Here is a 16,996-nt window from a genome sequence, read left to right on the forward strand (position 1 = left end):
GCGCGTTTTAATTGCAGGTTTCCCCCCCCGAGGGCACAGCGCAGGTGTTTCCGTTTGATGCCGCTTTACCTCACGCCCACCTCCCTCTCTACCTGTGTGTGCTGTGTGTGTGTTGTGTCGTTTCGATGAATTCGTAGAATCGATCACTTACGGTTGTGTTTATAGAGCGACCATATCAGTGCATGTAAGAACAACAACAACGGTCTGCGCATGGATTGTTGTGGTTCAAGGTGTTTGGGTTGTTGTGCTTTGGGTTGTTGTGGTTCGAGGTGCTTGGGTTGTTGTGGTTCGTGGTACTTGGGTTGTTGTGGTTTCAAGGTGTTTGGGTTGTTGTGGTTCGAGGTGTTTGGGGTGTTTTGGGTCGTTGTGGTTAGAGGTGTTTGGGTTGTTGCGGTTCGACGTGTTTGGGTTGTTGCGGTTCGACGTGTTTGGGTTGTTGCGGTTCGACGTGTTTGGGTTGTTGCGGTTCGACGTGTTTGGGTTGTTGCGGTTCGAGATGTTTTGGTTGTTTTGTTGTGGTTCGTTTTTGTACCTATAGCAAGTAATGTTATGTAAACCTAAGTTCTGTATTTTCCTGACTGGTTATTGTGGTTTGAGGTGTTTTGCTTGTTGTGGTTCGAGTTGGTTGGATTGTTTTGTTGTGGTTCGTTTTTGTACCTACAGCAAGTAATGTTATCTAAACCTAAGTCCTGTATTTTCCTAACTGGTTGTTGTGGCGTTTATAATTAGCTATATCAACAGATTTTATTTATTTATTTATTTATGAACAACCAAATGTTGATATCCATGTTTTCTGGCACGGTTAAATTTCAAACGAGAAAACATCTCAAAAATACAAAGCCCGTCTGCATATGCCTTGTACTCAAACTAAAATTGACGAAAGCAACAGCTTTAAACAAAATAAAAACATTACATTTATCAATCTCTGTTGTTCATATACTCGTGAGTGGTTAAGTGAGGATTTGACAAATTTAAATGGTGAACAACTTTACAACTTTTACAGATTGGAGAGACACACCGAAGCTCAAATGGAAGTTATCAGTCCATGGGGTCAGAAAAGATGTCTCCCATCTTGGGAGGGGGAAAAAACTAAAATAGATGGTGCCAAATTATTCGTACCACCCCTAGAAGTCATAAAGCTTGTGATAACCTTTTCAAGTTGGTATATTTAACCTATTTTCCAGCACATAACTTATTTTGTGCATTCAATTATTAAATAAATGTAGCATGCCTCAGAATGTATTTTAAAGAATCAAGGTATTCTCCATATAGATATGTTCATTTAGGATAGAAGTTCAATAATTATCCTTCACATTTTTAGTGTTGCATTAATCTCTATGTGTATTCTTCGTCACAAGGAGAAGCTGGTACCGTTGAATATCTGTGGGCAGCAAAAGCAGGTGGATGACTTTTGTGGCATGGCTGTAATAAATTCCTGTCGTGATGAGATCTCGATAAGACTGATAAGTGATGTAATGATTAAGAAGCCCCGATTTTAATTTCCATGTTGTAGATGTATACAAACTTGATTTCAGATCCTGCCTTTCGATTACTTCATTGATTAAGTTTCTCAAATCGCATTTAAAGGAAGTTGAATGAACGTAGACACCAGTGAGATGAGCAATACCTTTCCATCAAAGTGGCTGCGCGTGGAATCCCTCATCCATTGCTGTGACCAGGAAGCGGACTCAAAGCCGGTATCCCCTCAAAGTTTAGACTCCTGGACCACTTTGTTGAATGCGGCCCGAATAAGAAAATATGCCGCAATATCATCACGATGAAGAGGATTCTTAATACTATTGGCACTAAACAGGAAAACGCAGATGAGTCTGAAAATAATGCCAGTTCTCGGAAATCAAGCTTGGCATTTAGAGTTTATGAGGGAGATTGCATCTTTTGTTAGAAAGCCAACAATTTTCTTCCCAGACAGACACCAAGGAAATCCCTTGTACAGTGCCAAGAGCTATGAGCAGATGTCAGCAATTAAGAAAATGGATAGTAGATTGTTTACTATTGTCACCAGAGACCTAATAACGGAAGGGCACTATCATAGGTTGTGCTACAGATCCTATACAAGAGAGGATAAGGCTGCCAGCAGTGCAAAACTTGAAAAAAACTACAATGATAAAGCTTTGTATGAGATGGCTCTGGCTCTGAGTCACTCGTACAATGAAGTGTCCCTGTTTATCAAGAATGATCTTTTCACCAACCCCCAGGTGATAGCGATGGCCTATCTCACATTTAAACTGCTTACGTTGATGAAATATTTTGTCATTGGACAAGTGAAGGACTCTCAGAAGAAGCACCTCCCCCAAAGGTTAGAAAGTGAGTTTGGTGAAGTCCTATACATCTTCACCAATGAGAAAGGGAAAATTCTTCTCTATCCAGACAACTTGTCAATAACTGAACGTGCCAATGCCTACCCAATGCTCAAAGCAGAGCTGCAGACCCTGAAATCTCTCATTGCAAAATATGTTCTCGCAATAACAGATGTCAGAAAGCAAGATTTACCCCAGGCTTGGCCACCACTGGTGGTGGAAGCAGAAGAGATTAGACCAATCACCATCAGAGTCTGTCACCCTCTTTCTACAACATTTGCTGACTGGTACCAAGGACAACGGCAATGCATCCCAAAGAGGTCAACAACTTGTAAGCTCAGTTGGTCATGACCTGATATATGCTATCACTCGTGGCAAGACAAAGCCACCCAAACACATAATTCTGCCATTTGCAGTCAAGTCTCTGATTTTGTCACATCAGGCCAGATTAGGTCTGTGACATGCTACAGGTACCATGTAAACCTGACTCACCTGTTCCATGGTCGGATTGTCGGTGACCAAATCGTCTCCCCCACCAGGTTTCCTGGTGAGGAGGGTGTATGGATATGGACACCCAGCAAGATTAAAAAGAAAACTTGTCAAAGGGTGAAGGAGCTACTTGTGGGCCAACGGCCATCCATATCTGGTGTCCAACTGTGTCTGTCTGCGGACGTCGACCTGCAGTTGAGATACTTATTTGAGGAGGTTGGTGGCAGGGTTTGCACTCCGGCCACTTTAAAACACTTCATTCCGCAAAACCCATAAGCGCAAAGAAAACTGAAAACCCACTCCATGGGAGCTCAGCGGATGACAGGATTGGGGGGAAAGCCTCTGGGATCCCATTCGTTGATGATGGGAGAAAAGCACAGGGTAAACTTGCTGGGTCAGATTGCGGTGGTCTGTGGTGGGGTGGTGCTGAGGTGTCGTCCATCAGTTGGTGGTCTCCTCGGGATAAACTGAGGCAGTCCCTTCGAGTTGGTGCCTGGAATATCCTATTGACAAGAGAAGATGATGACCTGTCTCTGCTATCATCTGAGCGCCACCATTTGGACATCGGTATTACATCACTCTGAGGTTCGGAGACCGAGATAGTGGCGAGATCATGGCAGGTGGTTACACCTACCACTGGTCTGGTCACTCTGATGGTTACCATGCCAAAGGAGTTGCTGTAGATGTGTCCAATAAGCTGGCTTCAATGACAATTGAGGTAACACCGGTCAACGAGTGTATTTGGATATTGAGGATTCATCACTCCTTGGGTGTCATTTCCCTGGTCTCTGTATGTGCTCCGACTGAGGCGAGCAATCTCACCATAAAGGATGCATTCTATGCCGTGCTCAAGTCTGTGGTTGATGTGTCCTAGGAAAGACACTCTTCTAGTCTTGGGGGATTTCACTGCATCGACTGGCACCGATAGGGATGGTTATGAGATATGTGTTGGTCCCCATGTGTCTGGAACTATAAACCAGAGTTGCACTAAGTTCCTTGACTTTGCAAGAAGTCATGGGCTTAGGGTGGCTGGTTCATGGTTTCAGCACCCACAAGCTCATCGCTGGACTTGGTGTTCCAACGCTGGTGATGTGGCAAAGGAGATTGACCATGTGCTCGTTGATGGTCACTGGAGGATGATTCAGAACTGCAGGGTCCACTGGACCTCAATACCGACTCAGTTCCTCAATACAGACTCCAGGCTTGTTGTGAGAACTGTTGTGATTTAATTGCAGCTTAAATCCAGGAGAAAGGTACTATCCCAGCTTATGTTGGCAAGCTCAAGGATGAAAGGTGAATTGAGTCGTTTGTGAACAGGCTGAGTGGGGATTTTTTTTTTTTGGGGGGGGGGTCTGGGTGCTTTGAGGAATGCTGAACAGTTGTGGAGTGCCTTCAAGACTATCACCCTTGATGTTGCCAGTGAGCCAGTTACTTTGAGTAGCTGTACTAGGCTGACCTACCAGTTGTTGAGTTGGAAGTCATGGTGTTACTATTCCGATTGCTGCCTCTACACCCTCCATCTCCCCCTCGCCATCCAATCAACTGCAAACCACCTTCGCTTGTGGGAATGCGCATTGTGGTACAGTTTGAAATGGGGTAAAGATGCTGGGATCTTTGGCATCCATGCTAAACTTCTCAAGGCTGGTGGAGATGCTATACTCGTGTCATTGCATGCAGTTCCATGCTGTGCCAGGAACACAGGCATCATCCCAACTGATTGGAAGAGGGGCCTTGTGATCGCCAGGACTGCAACAACTACCGAAGGGTGATGCTGCTCTCAGTGCCGTGCAAGGTCTTTGCTCTGATAATTATTGATGGTGTTCACCACCATCTGCTTGAGCACCAATACTCAGAACAGTCAGGCTTTGCACCAAAGAGGTCAACGATTGATTGTGTCCTTGCTCTTTGGGTCCTCACCGAATGCAGACATGAGTTTTGGCCAGGGCTGATTGCAGCTTTTGTTTATCTCTGCAAATTGTTCGATTTACTGAATTGGGATGCCCTTTGGAGGATTCTCGGTTTTGGAGGACTTCCTTGTGTTGCTAATGGCATCTTCTCCTTTTGTGACAATGACTGTGCTTGTCGTCTGTGCTTCACACATCTTTTCCGCAAGGAAGTGAAACAGCTCAGTCTTGTTGCTGTCATCTCGAAGAAAGCTTCTCCAGTTATTTGGGGTGTTACTGGTTCCTGCAACTCTTCTTTGCCTCCTTTTCGACCTTGCCTCGGACTTCAGACTTGACTTCTTGTACACATCAAACACTACGTCCACCCTCTCGTTCCTGGCACCATAGGATTCCACCTTTGGGATGATGTCTTCTTCAGCATAGTCATCAAATATCTTTGAAGTGCGTGGAGGTAGGGCATTGATAAGTGCTGAGCCATCAATGATGACTGCATCTCCACTTGGCTCTCTGTTTGGGATGTTCACTTGCGCTTCAAGAATTTCAGTTTGCTGTGACTTCAAATTTTTTTGAAGTTTTTATTTTTTTATTTTCAAAATTTGGATTTTCAAATGGCCAATCAGGCAGATTTGATCAGAAAGCCCTGCAGAACAGAAATGCCAAATTTGATGCTTGTATCATAATTTGCACGATTTTTCTACTATCTACTACTTTATGTTAGCATATGTCTGACTCGCTGTTTTAATCTATTCACAGGTTCAGTGCTGTGTGTGGTTGATCTCACAGTCCAAATTATTTCACCTGCATCTGTACCATGGAATGTTGCTATCTTAGAAAGGCATTCGTACAATGTGGAATGGAAAATCATCTCACTTATCAAATAATTAGGTGTGAAATGTATTATAATTGATATCGATTTGTAATTCCAAAGAAAGAAACTGAAGTCCGAGTTTGGTTTTCCTTTTTTAATTAGAGTTCTTTTGGATATATTTCATCATGAAACTGATCAAATACAAACCCATCATTAATTGCTGGTAAATCATCAATTAATCGAAAGATGTTTTGACACCTTCATGCAGTTGTTAGTTCATTTCTTCTCTTCTGGACACAAACTCGGGCATGTGCACGTATAATTTAGTGAAGAAAGGGGCCGGATCTGAACCCATGGGCATCCCCACTTGGCTGCTGGAGTATCTACTTGCCAAATGTAAAGAAACTCTTGTTTTGGAGAAATCAAATACTTTTTTCAAGTTTATTTTTTGAAAAACTACATCTCTATTATAGTACCAAGCTTGCACACTAAAAACCCAGCTCGCCGTCACATGATCCCTATGAAATTGCTGTGGCACTTAGCGGACATGCCGTCAATGTTTGGGAAGTCTTGGCGTTCCATAGTACCACTTGCATTTTGCACAATGCGTATTTTTGTCATTCCCTGTGTACGGTCTGTCGTCTGCTACCAGCTATGTTGTACTGCTATCCCGTGCATGTGTACGGGTATCGCTAGTGAACATTGATTTTCTTTTATAGACCAGTTTGCTATTTTTTTGATAGACTTTAATGTATACTTTATTACCTCCTGAAAATGCTCTATCTATCGCTCTATCCAATGTGGCTATGAGCTTGTCATGTGGAATGTTTGTGTATAATGTAGAAAAATCACAAGTTGTTAGACATTTTGCATTACCCTTGTTATTAATGTTGTGGAAACTGTCTTGTTGGTTTGGAATTATCAATGATCCAGAATTTCTTAATCTTGTGTGTGTGTGTGTGTGTGTGTGTGTGTGTGTGTGTGTGTGTGTGTGTGTGTGTGTGTGTGTGTGTGTGTGTGTGTGTGTGTGTCCTTCATAACTCCAAAACCATGAAACATGTCAGCCTGAAACTTTGCATGCATACTAAAGGAACTCCACAGAAATACATGAGTGAAAATTGGGTGTTTGGGTTCATTAAGACCCATTTTTTTACATAATTAACAGCCTTATTTAATTGTATCCTTTATCAGGCACCATCCTTGGCCACCACACATTCTGGGGTTTTAAGGCATATCCTATGTTACCTCACTGGGGTCTGAAGCCGCCATGTTTTTTTTGGCCTGCTCAACCATACCTCAACTTGGAACAGGCCGCAGCGATTTCTTCATGAGAAAGCGCTCAAATTGTTGTTGTTGTTGTTGTTGTTGTTGTTGTTGTTGTAGTTGTTTTTCGCTTTCCTCACTGATATCATCGAATGCCTGATCTTCATACCTATGAAGAGCTGTATTTACAATGGTCGAGTTATTAATGTTTACATTCAGACTGAGCTGATGGTGTTGCCGGTCGGACCTGAGATGGATGCAAGGCCGTGCCGGTTATCTTCTCGTAGTCGAAATAAATTTTTTTCACACAAGTTATGCATTTCACCACATGCTTGATGTTATAAGATGTTGGCTCACATAAGGATTGTACATGTATGCTTTAAACATCGTGTTTTACGACGTGGGAAAGGATTTTTTCTTGAGAATGTATGATGTAGCTCGTTTTTGCTTCGAGCAGCCTCGCATTTATTTGAACTTTAATTCAATTTCTATTTTCACAGTCGCAAAGGTGGCTAAAGCCTCGATTAACGGTTTTGCGTCGTATTGTGGATATATATATATATATCAACGTGAGCTGAAGAGCTTTCATATGCTTTAACGTGGCTTCATAAGCCTGGCGTTGGCTTAGCATTTAGGGTGGCTGATTTTGGATCCTAGGGTCCTGAGTTCGAATCCCATTGGCCACTGAATTTATACCAGGTGGGTTGACTCAGCCTGTCATCCTTCCGAGGTCGGCAAAATGAGTACTAGTGTACTGGTAATACTAACACTACATCAACGCCATAGCTACGTCCCATGTGGCCATAGTACCAGTGTACTAGTAACCAATGACGCAACCAGCAGCCCTAAGGCTGCACTCAAAAGAAAAAAGAAAGTGACTTCATGACTCTGTCTTAAGTTTTTTTTTTTTCAATTTCTGTTTTCACTTTTGGTATTTGCTCATGTAGGTTCAGACTTGACTAAAACGATTTCCATGAAAATCCGTTGCAATTTGAATTTAAGTTGTATAGAGATTTTGTATGAGGAATATGAGCCTCTCAAACATTCTTGGTGGCATTCATACCCTTGCTCATCACCAATTTGATTTCTATTTCCACTTTTTTTTTGTATAGTCGCTGACACATATTCAGACTCGACTACAACAAATTGTGTGAAAGCCTGACCAAAAATGCCTTTTTCATGAGGTAAATGCATTACATTTCAAATATCTGAGATGGACCTTAAAAGGACACTATATGATTTAATGCAGACACTGCTTGAACTCGTGCCCTGTCCCCCAGAGGGACTGCTTATCCATAGCATCTGCCAGATCTGTTTCTATATTTTCGGAGGGTTCATGAGGTGCTCTATAGGGAGTAGAAGCAAATCTGGTGAAAGACGGACATTTTAAAATAAAGTTATAATGTTTGCGCTGACTGCGAACCGAGGTACTACGTGATGCGTGCACAGACAAGCAGGCAACATGGTGGATTATCTGCAATGCTTATTTCATGGGCAATTAAACTTAGCAATGTCTTCAGGGTTGTTTTACATTAAACAACAACTCTTTTGTGGATAAAGTCATTGTTGAAATTTGTTAAAATGGATGCACGCCTTGAAGCCCGGGATTACTGGTTTACCAGTTTTAATTATATATATATATATATATTTTTTCTGAAGCGGGAACGACGAAGACCAGCTTTAAATTAAAGGGATCCTATATGGTATGCAGCTACAGCCTGGCCAGCCGTTCCTTATCAACGATTTATAAATTGAGTGCTTAAGCCACTTGCCGAGCTCCCTAAAGTCAATAGCGGTACAGTTCGTGTCCTGATCAGGATGTACAGTCGGCAGTTGTTCTAAGGTAGACGCACATGATTTACAAAGGTTATATGGTTTCTCTTTGTGAGTTTTAAAGCAAAATATATGTGATAATACCCGATTTCTGAGCCATTTGCCGTATTAATGTGTTTTTCTCTAAATCACCGAGCCAATTTTTTTTTCCACCCATCACATGGCAATTGGCAGATGTTTATAAAGACTAATGTTTGTGCACATCTCCCTGAAACGTCAATAATGCAACGTTGTTTTGATAAAAAAAAATTTTTGAAATTTCCCCAAAACAAGGATAAAAGCTACTAAAGGTTTTTGGGTTTACTTCAGTGTCTACTATAGTCGGTCCTAATAATAATAATAATAACTAGAACTGCCACTTTATAACTGCTGGCAGTGATGACTGGGTACCCAGTCCGTCCACCTTTGACACAACTGATACAACATGAGACTTAAATCATAGTCGCAAAGTTTCGCATTTATTGGATAAGCGGTGCCAGAGAAAACATTATTTAATGGTGATACAAACACAGGCCTGCTTCGAGACGGCGCGGAACAGACGAGTTACGAACCGGGCAGCACAAAGCATTCAATTTCCTTATTACTGGTGAACAGATTCAAAGAATTAAATAATTCTGGCTGCCAAACCGCGTGACCGATCAGGTTGAAATTTTAAACTTTTGTTTCGCATGTTTGCTAAATTACAAATTTGAAGTTTCGTATATATAGAAGCAGCGGTTAGAGTAAACATTAATTAATATTTATCCTTCAATCCAAGATGGCGGCCAAACCATGTGACTTGTGACGTCATAATTTTCAACACGTGCAAACACGATCGGAGACGATAACTGCAAATTTTTGCTTCGCTAGGTTAAGCAGTTCCAGAGAAAACATTATTTAATATTTTTCTTAAAACCAACATGGCTGCCAAACCCTGGGCCCGATCCCATTGAAATTTGAAACCCTCATTCCGCATGACGGTTCCACCATAAAGGTCATGTTTCACATTTATTGATGCAGTAGTTCCAGAGTAAACATTAATATTTTTCCTTCAATCCACTATGGCTGCTAAACGTTGTCGTACCTCAAAAGGGGGTGAGAACTTTTTATTCGTCATGGGGAGGCGGTCATAGTGGTGGAGTTTCGCCTGGATCTGTTCAGTCGTTTCAGAGAAAAAGACGTTTAAAGATATTATTTTTCAATCCAAGATGGCTGACGAACCATGTGACCTATGACATCACAAATTTATATTCAGCTTCCAACTGGGTATTGGAACACGTATCTGAAGTTTCGTGTTAATCGGTAAAGGTGCGTTTTTCTATCCAAGATGGCCACCAAACCATGTGATGTCAGAATTTTTACCACGCGTGCACACACGATGGTAGATGATAATTGCAAACTTTTGATTCATTAGGTTAAGCGGTTCCAGAGAAAACATTATTTAATATTTTTCTTAAATCCAACATGGCGGCCAAACCGTGTGACTTATCAATTCGAAATTAACAAACTTATATTGCCTACATGTCCCGAATATAGTTCTGAAATCTCCCCTTCATCGGACCAGCGCTTCTGGAGAAGATGTTTGAAGGTTTTAGAGTTTTTTCAAGATGGCCACCAAACCATGTGACCGATCAAGAAGAAATTAACAAACTTGAGAAAGGACCTCATGGGGAATATATGTGTGAAGTTTCGTCTTAATCTGTCTTGCCCTTCTGGAGAAGAAGATTTTTAAAATTTTTTCATTTTCAATCCAAGATGGCTGCCAAACCTTGTGACCTATGATATCATAAATTTAAATTCTGCTTTCCATCGTCGACCCGAACAAGTGTGTGAAGTTTCGTGTAAATCGGATAGGTCTATTTTTATATCCAAGATGGCCGCCAAACCATGTGACTTCTGAGGTAATTTTTTTTTACGATGTATGCAGACATGAGGGAGGAAGGCACTTGAAATTTTCGCTTCGATGGCTTATGAAATTCCAGAGAAAACATTATTTAATATTTTTCTTAAATCCAACATGGCGGCCAAACCATGTGACCGATCACTTCGAAATTAACAAACTTGCATAGCATACATGTCACGAATATAGTTCTGAAATCTCGCCTTCATTGGACCAGCGCTTCTGGAGAAGAAGATGTTTGAAGGTTATAAGGTTTTTTCAAGATGGCAGCCAAACCATGTGACCTGTCAACAAAAAATTAACAAACTTGAGAAAGGACCTCTTGGGGAATGTGCTTGTAAAGTCTCGCCTCAATCTGTCCAGCCCTTCTGGAGAAGAAGATTTAAAAAAAAAAAACACTAAAAAACAAGATGGTGGCCGAATTACGTCATCGATGACGTCAAAAAACATTTTTGACTATGAATTTTGGCGTAGATGACGCTCAAATTTCAGATTTTTCCTATACGGCGTTCTACTTGACGAATTTTCACCGGTATATCGCTTCACCTATGATGTCACGAAAATCACACGTGTTCCCCATAGTGAGCTTAGTAAAATGTATCAAACGAAAAATTTTTCCATTGCACGGTTTCCGAGATACAGATGTCCAAAGTTTATCGCTTTTTTCAAGATGGCGACCGCACCACGTGACCAATGACGTCATAATTATAACGTGATTGTGTTATCAAAAAAGATACAAACTATGGTGAAAATTTCCTGTCGATCGGCCTTAGTGTCCCAGAGAAAATGATTTTTAAAGCGAAAAAGGGTGCAAAATGCCGGCGGAAAAATAATAATAATGCGTAATAATAATAAACAGAAGAAAAACAATAGGGTACCCTGTACTCACAGGGTACCCTAATAATCCTCTACACTAATAAAAGTGTGTGTGTGTGTGTGTGTGTGTGTGTGTGTGTGTGTGTGTGTGTGTGTGTGTGTGTGTGTGTGTGTGTGTGTGTGTGTGTGTGTGTGTGTGTGTCGTTGGTTATCTCCACATGTGGGTTTCAGAAGGTGGGACAGAGTCCTCTCAAGTCTCAAAGTATCTATTTCTGTTTCAGTAAGGGCCAGAAGAGGGTTGAAGTTTTAACCAGAAGGGGGTTACTGGAACAATGTGTACTTGCTGGATTTGTTGGAGTAGTTCCGTAGGCTGAGAGAACAGAGGAGAGGAAATATAAAAAAAAAAAAAAAAAAAAAACAATGGAGAGACCAATGATCTGCCTGCAAATTGACAGCAGTAGACCTTTTGCTTCGGCGTCATTGTGGAAGAATCCAGTAACGTGGAGAGCTCTGCATTGCACAGAATCCAGCAGAGACCGGTGTGATGCTGGGGCTCCCTGCCTACAGGGGAGAGCAGTACACCATCTCGATATGAATAATGTCTTGTCGGTTATGAGAAATTCTAATTTTTATCAAAAATAATTTGCAGCAATGGAGGATCCCAGTCTGTGGCCACCTTTTTGAAAGTCATCTTTGCATTGTGGTTTGGCACAGGAGAGGTTATGTCTGGTGAGGCATTGAAGTTCTCGAGACTATCCTTCATCGCTGCTAGTTATCGCTGACTTTCTGAGTGATTAAACATAGGTATGTGAATCAACTCGAAGCACAATAATCGTGGTTCTTTGATGCCGATGGATTTAATTGCAAAATTAAGTTGAAAATTCCATTGGCTCACTCATGTCTTATCCAAGGAGAATTTCGTTTTTTTTTTTGTTTTTTTTTTAACTAGATCCTTGATTTTATTGCAAATTTTTGTGCAAAAGTTTCTCCATAGCAAAACCTTACTTTAAAATGCGTTGCTGTCAATTTATAAGGCAGTGTTTATTGCATCGCTGAAGTAACTGTTATGGTCGTGTAATCTTGATGAATGATGTAAGATAGTCTGTTTATAAGTGACTTATGCAAATCATTTTATTTGTACAGGAAATCACTCATTTTTGGCCTTCGCAGGACATTTAGGCATGGGAACTTCCAATAGCTCTCAGGAAGATGTACTCCTCTCAATTTCCAGCTCTTCTGAGCCAGACTACAGCAGCTTTGAAGACCAAAAATCTTATCTACATTCAAAAAGAGGTTGGAGGAGTGACCATGTCGCATGTCCGTCCTGTCAGGGAGTTGGAATAGTCCCCGCCGGTGAGTCGGAGTGATTGGTGCACTGCCTTATAACTTCGGTGTCTGATCTACAGAGCAAAGGAAATTAAGTTCACTCATAAAAATGACAAATTTATCATAAGAGTTCATTTTGAAGGAACTTGAATGCAGAAGGTCGTCATTATGCCTATCAAAGCCTGCCTGCACTATGATTGCCAAATTATTGCTGTTTGTCCATGCTCTATCCATTTTAAATGCTCAGCATCAAGCAAGGAAGCAGCACCTATCATTTTAATGCATTTGGTATGACTTGGCCGGAATTCGAACCACTGACTTCCCAGGCAATCAGATCAGACGTTCCTAACCATTAAGCCACAGTGTCTCGACGGATTGACAGATCTAATTACAAGAAACCCCTAACGTGTTCATTGTCGCAGGCTTGATCTGTTATTCCTGGTGACACTTGTTACTCTAAGGAAATCTGTTTTGTTTGATGATTTTAGTGTATTCAAATTTATCGTGCCACTCCTCTGGAGGGATTAACTCTGTTTTCTATTTGTTTGCCTGTTTGTTCAGTTGATTACACTAATGCATGAAGCTGAAATTTTTCACACATTACAGGATGTTCGGTGCAAGACGAGGAAGCATTTATACAATTGCACAAGGAAGGTCTCGGTTTCGAGTGCACGGCTTTTCAACAATAATTCAGGAAGGATGAGGAGTAAAATTTAGCGCACCGTGGTGGAGTCTGCATTAACCATTTACTTATTATTTACCAGTGAAATCACAAATGACCTCGATAAAGTGACTTATCAATTTGAGCTATTTTATGTTATCCAATTCTAAGGAATGCAAAGTTGTTGAAGCCAAAATTTTGCAGAGAACTTCGGAGATTCTGAAATAACCAGTTCGTTATTTCTCACATCGAGTTGTACGATGTCACCTATAGTGACGTACCAAGTTGCTGTCCTGTTTTTCATCAATGCGAGGTCATCGGAAGTTGAAATTTTCTGTGTGTCCTCAAGAGTGCATTGGACGTTTGGTTTGTGTGCATCATTTTGGTGTTTGTTGTGCAATTTATTACAAATGTTTAAATAAGCTGCGTCTGAGTTTTAACTTTACCTCCGCAGTCTATCTCCACAATGGGAAGCCCATATGCCCCTATACTAGAAAATTAATCTGTCATTGAGTGTTTGAATGATGGTCCCAGGTTTGAGTACTCGAGATAATTTTCACTCGTCTATGATGGGTTTTTTTTTTTTTCCTCGGGAGAACTTTTTCAGTTTTCTGTTTCTTTTTTTAGTGATGAATGTGTGCATTCTGAACTCCATGGCATCCTATATTAGATTGAGGCAATCATTGTGTTTTTCCGTTTTAGAAGAGACTTGCATGGTCTCATTCTGAGAGTCGAGCATATTTTTTTTTGATTCAAATACCCTCTTCTTTCTCCCCTTCTAAGCAATGAAAGCCATACTGGTGTATTATCCATGCATTTTACATTATAATCAGTCATATTTTGCTGTGGATTGTAGAGCTAACAAATGTAATATTTTGAGCACCGAGTGTGTGAAACCCTTGAGCATGTTGAGGTACCTTTGAGCCACCATACATGTTGGTGTGGCCCCAGATGACAAAGCAGTGTTTGTTTGAAATTTGAATTCAAGCACAGGATGCAAGCCTTCACTCATAGTTTTTTTTTTTTGCTGTTCCAGATGGTGCGAAAGAATATACCTCCATGGTAACAATTACAAATGAGGTTTTGATATTAAACCCAATAATAAAACACAAACTATGACAAAAAAATAAATAAATAACATGGCCATATATTCCAAGGAAGAGAGCACAAATCCTAAACGGAGTCCCCACAAGACACGAAAATGTGACTTGGGATGAACTAAACTTGTGACAAACCTGAAAAATAGGGGCAATACCCCTGGATATAGGAGTGAGCAACCTGGTAGCGGCTGGGTAAGGAAAGTGGGGAACCATTGGGAGGTGTGGATGACTCGCAAAATATTTAATGGAGAAGAAAATAAATACCTATGGATTTAAAAAAAAAAAATTTTTTTTATATGTCTTGAACAAACTTTGCTAAGTCACAGGTGATGAAGGTTGTGGTGAAGTTTATTTGGAATTGTGGTTGTACTTTCTGAGAAAAAAGCAAATACTTATTTTAGGGAGCAAGCCCATGTAGAATCCCTTTGGGCCCGATTGTTTTTTTTGTTTTTTTTCATGACATGAACAAATTTTGGTGCATATTGGGTGATGAAGGTTGTGGTAAAGTTTCATCAAAATCATATGCGTAGTTTCCGAGAAGAAGTTGCAAGTGCTTGCGGACTGACAGACAGACAACGTGCTATCCCATAAGCTCCCTGGAACTATGTTCCAGGTGAGCTAAATATGGAGGATTGTGCACGGATGTTGGAATTGGCAAATAAATAAATACAATTTAGATGGGAACAGATAAATTGATTTTTATGGTGCAGTGTGATAGATGTCGCTTGCCATCCATGTTTGGTCTACCGTGGGTGTGGACAGGATTATGCGGAGATGTGGGCAGTTTGGTACAAATAAGGTACTTCCGTATTGCACTTGCCCTCTAGCTCCCCCATCCCATCACCCTGTCTTCCCCTTTCTCACCCTCATGCCCCCCACTTTTCTCTCTTTCTTTGACTTCTCATTCTATCTTCCTTCTCCTCTTGCTCCTCCTCCTCCTCCTCCTCTTCTGCCTCCTCATCAACACCACTCATGACGGTTCACTGAGCATGATGCGCACTCCTCTGCCCACAATCGGTGTTTCCATCCTCAGCACTTTGGTGATGAGGTCATTCGCAGAAGTCTTGTTATCAACCCTCACCCCATGTCGTTCTCTTTTGCCCCAATGAAGGGTAACACCTGAAACATCAGCTTCACTTTTATTCATGGATGGATCAATTACCAATTTAGCTGGAACTATTGGTTCAATTAAGTAGACAGGAACACGTCGTTGATGCAAAATGACTTTATTTGCAGAAAAACTGAAAGAATAAGAGAAAGTAGTGGCAAGGTTGGCAGGACAATTATTTACAGAGCTGTTAACTGTACATAGCCATCAGGATTCATATATGCAGCTCATCTCCCTGAACATCCAAAACAGACGAGCACCCGAACCGTGTGTACCAGGAATTCTTCGATGGTGTCCGGGGGGGGGGGGGTGGGGGGGGAAATAAATAAATAAATAATCATGCTGCAGCGATGCACGACTGAGATAAACATCTTCATACGAATGACTTCTTACAAAGTAAGGTAACAGTGATTCAGGAAATAGCAGTAAAAGTCCAAATTTGAACAATAACAACATTAGTTCTTCCAAGATACAATTTGATGAATCATCACAAAGAGTAACATCCGGTTTGATCAAAGGTCTTCAAATTCACCTCGGACTGAATAACAATACATCGTGAATGTATGGCACCACACACATTAGTTTGATACAAAGTATGGTGCTGCACGTCTTGTGTTGCCCTGGTGACCATTCCAGTATCTTACCTTCCTCGGTGTTTAGATTATTTTGGATTGACTCCTCTTCGCTTACTGTAGGACACGTGGGCTTCCTTTTATAAATCCTCTCATGGGCAACATCCCACACCACTTGTGACAGCATATCTCTGCACATGTGGGACAGTTCCGTCAACTCCCGTGTCAGGTGAACCAGGTATAAAGAGATCATCATGGAGAGTGTTTGAGAGGTTGCAGCTTTAAAAGGATTGGCGGGTGGCTTCACAAACCTGTAAAGCTCCTCTCCTCCACTGAAAGACCCCAAGTATCCATCCCACGTTTGGTTGAGATGAGACAAAAATATTGGAGCTGGCAAGCACAAAACTATTCAAGCTTTTATGGGTTATTTTGTTTTTTTTTTGTTTTGTTTTTTAACAGTAGTGATGCTCATGGAAGAGCAAGGTATAGTTGACAGTGGGACAAACATCAAGAAAATGGAGAAACAGGAAAAAAAGGGGGGTGGGATCAGAGGAAACTATCTTCTTCTTCTTCTTCTTTCGGCTGCTCCCGTTAGGGGGTCGCCACAGCGGATCATCCATTATGATCCGCATAGTGATTTGGCACATGTTTTACGCCGGATGCCCTTCCTGACGCAACCCTGGTCGCGTCTTACGACACAGGGATATGGGACACCTCTTTTAACCGGGGTATACACCGGCCCAGTATACTGGTACTCATTTCGCCGACCTCGGAAGGATGACAGGCTGAGTCAACCCCCTGGTGTATTAATTCAGTGGCTCAACGGGGCTTGAACTCAGGACCTCTTGGATCCCAAGCCGCTGCCCTAACCACTGCGCCAACACCAGGCTCAGGATCAGAGGAAACTATTAAGATCGTA

At 41.4% G+C, this 16,996-nt stretch overlaps 2 protein-coding genes across 2 annotated transcripts in view; both read left to right on the forward strand.

Moving 5' to 3' along the window:
- Positions 1-16,996, forward strand: part of LOC147021819 (uncharacterized) — a 389,465-nt gene that overhangs the window by 321,207 nt on the left and 51,262 nt on the right. The gene's annotated exons all lie outside the window — the stretch shown is intronic.
- The window catches only part of LOC147021822 (transmembrane protein 106B-like), a 30,717-nt gene continuing 13,731 nt past the window's right edge, over positions 11-16,996 (forward strand). The window contains exons 1-2 of the mRNA XM_085892203.1: positions 11-44; positions 12,454-12,663. Coding sequence (XP_085748329.1) covers positions 12,492-12,663 — 172 coding nt within the window. The 5' untranslated portion in view covers positions 11-44; positions 12,454-12,491. The remainder of the gene's footprint in view (positions 45-12,453; positions 12,664-16,996) is intronic.

Source organism: Eptatretus burgeri, chromosome 8 (genome assembly GCF_056783735.1).
Source record: "Eptatretus burgeri isolate ZD-2024b chromosome 8, Ebu_testis_v1, whole genome shotgun sequence".
Classification (NCBI taxonomy): domain Eukaryota; kingdom Metazoa; phylum Chordata; class Myxini; order Myxiniformes; family Myxinidae; genus Eptatretus; species Eptatretus burgeri.